Source organism: Citrus clementina, unplaced genomic scaffold (genome assembly GCF_000493195.1).
Source record: "Citrus clementina cultivar Clemenules unplaced genomic scaffold, Citrus_clementina_v1.0 scaffold_4, whole genome shotgun sequence".
Lineage (NCBI taxonomy): Eukaryota > Viridiplantae > Streptophyta > Magnoliopsida > Sapindales > Rutaceae > Citrus > Citrus x clementina.
Genome location: NW_006262274.1, coordinates 7,633,278 through 7,643,308, shown reverse-complemented (window position 1 = coordinate 7,643,308; position 10,031 = coordinate 7,633,278). Strand labels below are relative to the sequence as shown.

The window sequence follows — 10,031 nt, the reverse complement described above, 5'->3', positions numbered from 1 at the left end:
AACTTATTAAAGATTAATTAATATAATTTTATATATTAATTAAAATAATACAATTAAATAATACATTGTTTAGTTATATATTTAAAATAATAAAAATTAAAACATAATTTAATATTATGTAATATAATATTAAATTAAAAAATTATATTAATTTGTTATTATTATTATTACAAAGAGCAAAAAAAAAAAAAAGGCAAACTAAGTTGCCACATTAGCTAACCCCAACTAAGGGTCGGGTAAACACCCCCAATATGAACACTGGTTAAGCTAATTGGGGTGGTTAAATTTTGCACTCCCGTGACTGTGCACAAGGAACGCCCCTTTGCTAATAGTAGCTTACCGTTCATCTAGTAATTATGTATAAATCTTTCCAATGTGGGACAAATGTATTTTCCTTTAATTTTTCAAATTCATGAGTGCACTTTGAGTAACAATTTCTCATTCACTTGAGGATCATTTTGATTGTATAGATAACATTCCGAAGTACTCATAGAGGAATATGCGAAACAATTTCTGAATTTTCACTTATACCAAAAAGGTCTCATTCAAAATCATGCCTCAAGTAGCTACTTGCGCATTATTTTTCTAACACTTTCTTTTTTCTTTTTTTTTAAATTTGGTTGCGTGCAGAAAAATTGAGCGGTAATTAAAATTTCATCTTCTTTCATTTATGATGTTTAGGGTTAAAAAAAAAAAATGTTAGTTAGCCCATGAGCTATGGTATGTATGTTACAAAAGATATGATTAGTCTTGTTTATTTTCCTATTTGAGCCATTATTTATAACAATTCTTTTCTTTGAACTTTTTTCCTTTTCTTATTTTGGGTAATACTTAATATCTTATACTACTAATAATGCTATTAATTATTTCTACTATTGTCCATATTATCTCATGTTTCTGCAAAGTTGTTCAAATAGATCTACACCTCACAAATACAAGCCGATAAGGTTATATCTCCATGATTGAATCCATCCAGAGAAGACATTGACTCACACTATTTGAAAACGCGTATTGGAAGTTAACACTGGGAGCTTGCAAAACAATTGATTCTTATATAAACGCTTTGCTGAGAATCAAATGTAGCTCAATCAACAGAAAACCACCATAAACATGGCATCAGCGTCCTCTGTTTCGAGACTGGTGGTCATTATAATTTTAATAAATGTTGGTGCTATAAGTGATACGACAATATCTGTAACGACATCAGCTGCAGGATTGTTGTCGTCACCCATACTGTTAGAAAGGGAAGCTTTACTTGCTACCGGCTGGTGGGTCAACAATTGGGCGACGACGGGCAACTACACGTCCGATCATTGTAAGTGGACTGGCATCAGTTGCAATTCAGCGGTAAGCGTAATCGGGGTCAGCTTACTCTGGTATGAAAATGATAACATCACAGGAGAGCTTGGTCGTTTCAAATTCTCTTGCTTTCCCAACCTCAGAAGTTTCAAAATTCGTTCAAATTATCTTCTCTCTGGGAGCATTCCATCTGAAATTACTGTTCTTTCAACAATCCGAACTCTTGAACTGACCTCCAACAATCTTACCGGTAAGCTGCCAAACTTCACTGTAACATATTATATTTTTTATAAAATCGTGCTCATGCTTAGTGCGGGCGTTTGCTTTTACAACGCTGAAGAAGTGTGTGCCGTCCGCACTTGAGTATGACTCTCTCTCCATATAAATTTTGCATTTTTTTTTGTTGCTATGAGGATAGTGAATACTGATCTCGTTTTTCATAAATCACATGCACAACAGGAATTATCCCTTCAGAGATGGGGAGATTGAGGAATCTCGTCCACCTGGATCTATCTAATAATCACCTTACGGGACATATCCCTCCAACTCTTGGTCGTCTAAGCAAATTGAAAATTTTGAACTTGTCTTCTAACTCCCTTGTTGGTAATGTCCCCTCCACTCTAGGTCATCTAACCCAGCTAACTACTTTGGCTATTGCCTCAAACCAAATTAATGGTTCCATCCCATTAGAAATCGAGAATTTGAAGGTTCTTCAAGTTCTTGACCTGTCCAGAAATGAAATTGGAGGTTCAATTCCTTCAACAATTGGCCATTTAAAGAGGTTGAGAATTTTAGACTTGTCCCAAAACAAACTTGTTGGTCCAATCCCTTCGTCTGTAGGTCCTTTGACTCAGCTAACTACTTTGAATATGCACTCAAACCGAATCAATGGTTCCATCCCATTAGAAATCGGGAATTTGAACTTTCTTCAAGTTCTTGGCCTGTCCGACAACAAACTTGAAGGTCCAATTCCTTCGACCATAGCTAGTTTAGTCAGCTTGACATCTCTGTCCCTGCATTATAACAATCTAATTGGACCTATTCCTTTAACACTTGGTCATTTAAACAGGTTGACAGATTTAGACTTGTCCGAAAACAAACTTGTTGGCCCAATCCCTTCGTCTGTGGGTCATTTGAACTTTCTTCAAGTTCTTGACCTGTCCAACAACAAACTTGAAGGTCCGATTCCTTCGACCATAGCTAGTTTAGTCAACTTGACATATCTGTCCCTGCAGGATAACAATCTAACTGGACCTATTCCTTCAACACTTGGTCATTTAGACAGGTTGACATATTTAGACTTGTCTGAAAACAAACTTGTTGGTCCAATCCCTTCGTCTGTGGGTCATTTGAACTTTCTTCAAGTTCTTGACCTGCCCAACAACAAACTTGAAGGTCCAATTCCTTCGACCATAGCTAGTTTAGTCAACTTGAAATCTCTGTCCCTGGAATATAACAATCTAACTGGATCTATTCCTTTAACACTTGGTCATTTAAACAGGTTGACATTTTTAGACTTGTCTGACAACAAACTTGATGGCCCAATTCCTCCAGAACTCATGAATTGCTCAAAGCTGACGACATTAATATTGGGAAACAACTTGTTAAGCGGAAGCATTCCGTCACAGATTGGCAAACTTCAAGAACTATATTATCTTGATCTAAGCTGTAACTCCATCAATGGTAAAATACCTTACCAACTTGGAGCAATTCCGGGCATACACACCGTGGACCTTTCCATGAATAACCTTTCCGGTGGAATCCCTGTATTTGTCAGAAAAGTGCCACACTTAGATGTGTCAGGTAATAAATTCGGAGGAGAAATCCCAACTACTTTGGCAAATGCGCCACCGCCACATCACAAAATGATTGCCACTCTCTTGGTTGCAATTATTCTTGCTATGGTCGCATTCCTTGCCTTGATATTTGGAATCTTGATTATCCGTAGACGAAGGGATAAGGAAGTTGAACCAACTGGGACAGGAGAAATTACCAAGTGCGCTGATGAGTTTGCAATTTGGAATTACGATGGTAGAATTACATTTCAAGACATGATTGAAGCCACTGAGGATTTCGATATCAAATACTGCATTGGAACCGGAGGCTACGGCAGCGTTTACAGAGCACGGCTGCCCAGTGGAAAAGTGGTTGCTTTGAAGAAGCTTCACCGTTCAGAAACTGAGGAGTTAGCTTCCCTCGAGAGTTTTCGGAATGAGGCTCGTCTACTGTCCCAAATACGGCATCGAAATATCGTAAAGCTTTACGGCTTTTGTTTGCACAAGACATGCATGTTCTTAATCTATGAGTACATGGAAATGGGAAGCTTGTTCTGTGTTCTACGCACAGATGAGGAAGCTATTGGGTTGGATTGGACTAAAAGGGTGAACATTGTGAAGGGTATGGCTCACGCTTTGTCATACTTACATCATCACTGCACACCACCAATTGTTCACCGGGACATATCAAGCAACAACATTCTACTTAACTCAGAATTAGAAGCATTTGTTGCGGACTTTGGCATTGCTAGATTGTTAAATTTTGACTCATCCAACCGAACTCTTTTAGCTGGCACTTTTGGATATATTGCTCCAGGTCATCCTCTAGCTATTCCTCTTATGCTTCTTTAATTATCCTCTTAATTAATTTTTATATATACTCTGCCAAGTAGCTTTTAAGCAGCTTTATTTATGTCGCTACTTGGTTCGAATTTTGAAAAAGCTAAGGGGCTAAAAATAAATTTAAACTTTGCCTACCCCTTTTCCTTTTAAAACACACACACAATGAACATAAGTTAAAACATAAGTTTCTTTGTCATAACTTGCTGCGGAAGCTAAAAAACATGAACAAATTGTTCTTGTTATTATTTATGGAAACGTTACTAATGAAGGCCTTTGTTTTCCTATAGAACTTGCCTACACCATGATTGTGACAGAGAAATGTGATGTTTATAGCTTTGGAGTGGTGGCACTAGAAGTACTAGTGGGAAGGCATCCAGAAGCGCTCCTCTCATCGTCATCGTCATCATTGGATAAAAATATAAAGCTGATTGATTTGTTGGACCCACGCCTCCCGCCTCCGGGGGACCAAATGATTAGGCAGGATATCATTCTTGTTTCAACAGTAGTATTTTCATGCTTGCGTTCTCAACCAAAGTCTCGACCTACAATGCAACTCGTGTCCAACGAATTTATCGCTCGCAATAAGACACCAATGCAGAAACCTTTTCATGAAATTTCAATTTTGGAGCTTAGAAACCAAGAAATGTATTTGGTTGATTAATGTGATTTTTCCAATAAAGGAGACTGTTAATTGGTTGTGAAATTATTAGGTAGTAGCAATGTAGCAAATATTATGTGTTCGACGAATTGTCTGCCTTAGTATTTTTTAATTCTATTCACACTACGACATTAATCTCTTTTGTAAAGCTTGTACTTTCGCAGTTCACTCTGATAAAATAAGGTTTGTCTAATTGTCTCCATCTCAATGATCTGAATTAACCAGCATATTAAGGAATTTAAGGTTGTGTCTCTACAAGTTAAAAAGGCTAAATTGTCATTCTAATTATTAGTTTATTTTACAAATTATATATAAAAATTTCATTCAGAACGACGTTGTTGATGTCGCGTTATTTAATATATTAGTTTTTTCACTCCTTTGTAAATATTCACGCAAACATATACAATAAATTTTTAATTTCGCCGATCCGATCAAACATCCTGGACCCACCGCTGATGTCATCCGAAGGTGAGGAAGCTTCTGCAGAAGTTGTGGTTAGTGATATTCTTTCCAGCACAAGATAATTAATTACTAGGAAAGAAATAATAAAAAATTTTATTAATTACGAAACTGTTAACTATATATTAGATGTTGAGTGTTAGAAAATGTATATTTATGTAGGAGAAAATCATCATTTTACATTTCAAGTCTTACTAACACCCTTACTTTTATGTATTTAAACTTCTTGTGATTTAATTACGTGTGTTTTATTTTAATTAAGTATTTTATGTATTTTAGGGGCATCATAGTCATTTCACAATGAACGAGAAATCATACGGCAAAACGGACATCACTTTTGAACTTAGGACAGTCGAAAACTTTAGGAGGAGCATAAAAGGAAAAATGTCATTGTTCACATGTACGGTCCTACTCACATGTACGGTATTGTCTACGTTACTGTTCATGACACTATTCACATAGACGGAACGATGACGTGGCATTGACCGATGACGTGGCATTGACCGATGATGTGGCATTGACTGATGAGGTGTCACGATCCTATTGGACTAAAATTCTTATGTATTGTTGATCGATGACGTGGCAACATATCAGTGGACCAAAAATCTCGCGTACAGTATATGCATTACACAGGATTATTTTCAACCAAACCGTGTTACTGTTCAAACCGCGTACTGTTGACTAATGACGTGGCGCAATCCTGAGTGTTCGAAATGTTTTTGATTCGATGGCCATGATTTACTCAATGTATCTATAAAAAGGGAGCTCTCCCCCCCTAATTTGATATCTCTGAATCCAATTTTGGGCTCCATTTTCTGTAATTTATTCTCCATCTTGTATTTTCTATGTATTTTAATAAATTCTCATTTTACCCCTAGTTCAATTGTGAGTAGCTAATTTTCTTTCAAGCTTGGGTTGAAGGTGAAGTCTCAACATGTGTCATGGGCTCTATTTGGTAAATTTATTTTCTCTTCCCCTCTAGTTTTTGTAGATGTTTTGATTTCTCGTCGACAAATAATAATAATCTTGTCTAGATACCGTCTTGGTTTCACCGACTCACTAGTACAAGGTTATTATTATTTGGCACGATAAGCCCTTAGCACCATATTGATTATAGTGTGGTTCATGAGGTGTGGATTCCCCCCTCATGATTTAATTGACATTAATAAGGAATATTTAGCCCATGGTGCATGTTGATACGGATCCAGATACCCAAGTGTTTCATTTCAATAGATTTCTCTTCAATTTATTCTCGCCATTTCAATTCCAATTTTAAGATAATCTAAGTCACTTTCACCACAAATCCAAACATCCATTTAGAAAAATTAATTCTACACACAATTAGAATCAACCTCCTCGTGGGATCGATACTCGTCACCATTAATCTATTCTACAATAGATTCGTACACTTGTGAGTTCAATAAAATTTGCACAACATTAGACACACTATAATTTTATGAAAACTGAAGATCCATACTAATATAAAACTAAAAGCAACATTAATTATATTATACGATAACAACAAATCCAGGATATATTAACAAACACGTCGATTTTGAAGCTGAATTTATAATCTAATCTTAACTCTATTTCTTCTGTATTTACATAATCATCCTGCTAATTAAGGATTTACAACTTTGCCATGAAAGGTCGGTCGCTCCATGCCTTTTTCTTCTTCTCGTCACAAATTTTGCTTTTGCTTCCACTTCACCATTAAAGAACATCCCAAAGCTTGGTGCTGTTCGTGGAAGGACTATTTTTCAAAACCCTAGCAAAAAAATCCACAAAGTTACTATTATGATCTCGAAACTTACTATTATGATCAAACACTTGATCACTTTAACTATAATCCACAAAGTTATTTAACTTTTCCTCATAGATATGCGTTGAACTTCAAGCATTGGGGTGGTGGCAGAGCCATGGCGGCGCCGATATTGGCATATCTTGGTGAAGAGAGTAGTCTTGATATGATGACCTTGGTGGCATTGGATGGCTTGCTGATAATGCTCATCGATTTAAAGCCTTATAAGTTTACATAGAGGTAAGTAAAGAATTTGTTATCAGGCTAGCTTGATAATAATTAAAATAGAGTTCGCATACGAAATAATAATAATAAAGACAAATCTTAATCAGAATATTCTATAATATGAACTGAAAAGTTGTGATGGATTTTTTTTAATTCAATTTTTCATGCAGTATCGGTTCTATGGAAAATCAGTACCTTTTGTATCAAGCAAAGATGCCCTAAACAATGCAACTCTTCGTGGATATTTAAACTCTGGTCAAGCTTTGGTAGATTATGCAAAGATTCTCTTACACATCAAGGAAAATTTATCGGCCGAAATGTCACCCATTATCGTCGTTGGAGCATCTTATCGAGGAAGTAAATTTTAATATTATTAACTTACTTACATCTTTTGATTAATGTCGTGTCATTTGTTGCGCCATTTTATTCATTTTGATCTCGTTTGACCAAAATATTGATTACGCCAATATTATTTTGATACAAATTTATTTTGCATTCCAATTAATGAATACTTTCAGCGATCGTAAAATTAAGAAATACTAAATATATTTAAGATAATTACTTTTTTAAAAATAACCATCTCAATTAGTCCTATTTTATCAAATCTGGGATGTGATATGGTTTTGAGAGTTACTCAATTGTGGGTTTGTTATCACCAGTGCTTGCAGCATGGTTTCGCTTGAAGTATCCTCACAGTCTTTGGGAGCAGTTGCCTCGCCCGCCCCAATTCTCTACTTTGATAATATCACACCATCAAACGCATATTATGATCTTGTCACCAATGACTGTAGGGTAAGAAAAAAAATTAATTAATTAAAATTCTATATATGTATGATTATGTTTTCTTGTTAAAATTTAACCATTGAATTTTGAAAATTAATGATGCAGGAAGCCAGCGAGGGCTGCTACATGACCATCAAACAGTCCTGGGTTGAAATGGATAAAACCGCTGCTAGAAAAAATGGACTTGCTTTTCTCTCTAAAAAGTTCAAAACCTGCAAGAAATTAATCATATTACTTTACATAATTGCTTATATATATCCATCCGATTTTCCCTTAATTACAATTAATGCAATGTTATTGTAGCATCATTATCGAATGTACTATGTCTAATTAATTATCTGTCATCCTCAGAGTATATATACATTTCGATTAACGTGTAATATACAAAGTAAAAATCTGGATTTGGGCTTATACACGGCCTTTGCATTACCATATATATAGTATACTGGTGCTTAGATTCAGCCCTCCAGAGGTTCGTATTTTACAGAATCTAAATTTGAACTACAAAACCACGCACAACTCTAATTATCAAATAAGGCCAAATTTGTACGTTTGCATTTGATAATATCAATAGCTTCATACTTATAAAGTTTATTGTAATCTAACTAAATATAACAACATTTTTTAGACGGCATGTTGAAAGATCTTTTATAATGTTACTAACCTTGTGGCACTTAATTCTATGTTGTTGTTGTTTATTTGATTACAAGCCTCTGAAGGATGTTTCAGAATTGAAGGATTATTTAGAGTGTATGTTGTTGTTTTTCTTTTTCTTCCTCTCCTCTATCTTTCTAATATTTATGGAGCAAAGATAAATAATAGAGCACCTAGCTAGTTTAAGAGTTCATTTTCATTATTCTTAATCTGGGTTGTCTAAATGTGTAGAACAAGTGTGCAGTATTACTTAATGTAAAGCACATATAAAGGGCTCAATCTTTATGTAATAATCATATGGTGAATATCAATTCATGTACAATCACATTGAATTAACCATTTTCTCCCTTTGATTTAGGAGTTATTGTATAGGTCGTTGAAGCCGGTGAGAGTAAAAGAATTTGCTCTCCATGTACATGTATCTCTCATTCTCAACCTGTTCCTATGCTTCTACATAATAGCTTCTTTTGTTAATTATTTGACAATGTCATGCAATTCCAAACATGACTTAGAATCAGTTTGAGATTCCGGTGGCTATTGAATAAACTACTTCTGTTATGCGGATAAAATAAGCTAATCATTATAAAAGTAGCTCGCTCAGTGTTTGGTAAATTCAATTATGCAAGAACTATTTTATTATATAATCACTAAAATAATTATAAGTTTAAATTGTCTTTTATTTATATATTAGGATTTATAAAAAAAGTAAGATACAATTATTCTTTTCTTAGTTATAATAGAAAATTTAAAAAAATGCATTTTATTTAATAAGTTGCTTCTAAAAATAATCTCATACTTGTTTTAAAAGCTATTGTCAAAATAGAGAAAATATAAATTAACTTTTAACAAATTTACCAAACATTATTTTTATCAAAACTTATAAAATAAACTATTTATAGTATTTCAACCGTAATCCCAAATAGGACATTAGTCTTTTTTCAAAATAAGGTTAGACATTGAATATGTGTACACGTATAAACGAAAATATCTAGACTGAAGAAACATCTCGACTTAATAAGTCTGCTTCACTCTTTTTTTTCCACAGCATATGTCAAGACGTAAGTTCCAAATCATTGCTGACTAGGGGAAGAAGTCTTCAAAGTCAAGGTGATTAGATTAGCAGGTCACGAAGTTACGTATCGGAGTGGTTCCCTGCCCTCAACTTAAAAAGATGCCTTAAAATTAAATATTAAATAATATGGCATTTATTAAATTTAAAAAATATAAAAAAAATAAAAAGAAAACCTTTTTTTAAGTGCCCAGAGGTTTGAACGACAACTATGGGATCGTTTCACGATGAACTTCAAATGTGCAAGACTAAGGCAGGCCTACCACGATCGATTTGGGCCAACTTTCGTATACTCAGGAAGGAGCACGGAAGAGAGAGCATTTTGGTTTATATTTTACTCATACTATAAATAATTATATACAAGCCTTTCATGCCTTCACTACCTTTTTCATGTGGGACAAATGTATCTTCCTTTAATTTTCCAATTCCATGAATTTACTTTCAGTTACCATTTCTCATTTATCC

The 10,031-nt window shown here is 34.6% G+C and overlaps 1 protein-coding gene and 1 pseudogene across 1 annotated transcript; both read left to right on the top strand.

Annotated features, from left to right (window-relative positions):
• The first annotated feature begins 1,105 nt into the window (after nucleotides 1–1,105).
• On the top strand, nucleotides 1,106–3,926 carry LOC18045573 (probable leucine-rich repeat receptor-like protein kinase At1g35710). The gene is made up of 2 exons (XM_024186127.1): nucleotides 1,106–1,549; nucleotides 1,759–3,926. The coding sequence occupies exons 1-2, from the start codon at nucleotides 1,111–1,113 to the stop codon at nucleotides 3,924–3,926; spliced, it is 2,607 nt and encodes an 868-aa protein (XP_024041895.1). The 5' UTR covers nucleotides 1,106–1,110.
• Nucleotides 3,927–4,218: 292 nt separating this feature from the next.
• Nucleotides 4,219–8,756, top strand: LOC112099027 (annotated as a pseudogene).
• The last annotated feature ends 1,275 nt before the right edge of the window (nucleotides 8,757–10,031 follow it).

Coding starts and splice junctions, on each gene's coding strand:
- LOC18045573 (XM_024186127.1), top strand. CDS start 1,111: ATGGCATCAGCGTCCTCTGTTTCGAGACTGGTGGTCATTATAATTTTA. Junction 1,550..1,758: donor GACCTCCAACAATCTTACCG/GTAAGCTGCCAA, acceptor CATGCACAACAG/GAATTATCCCTTCAGAGATG.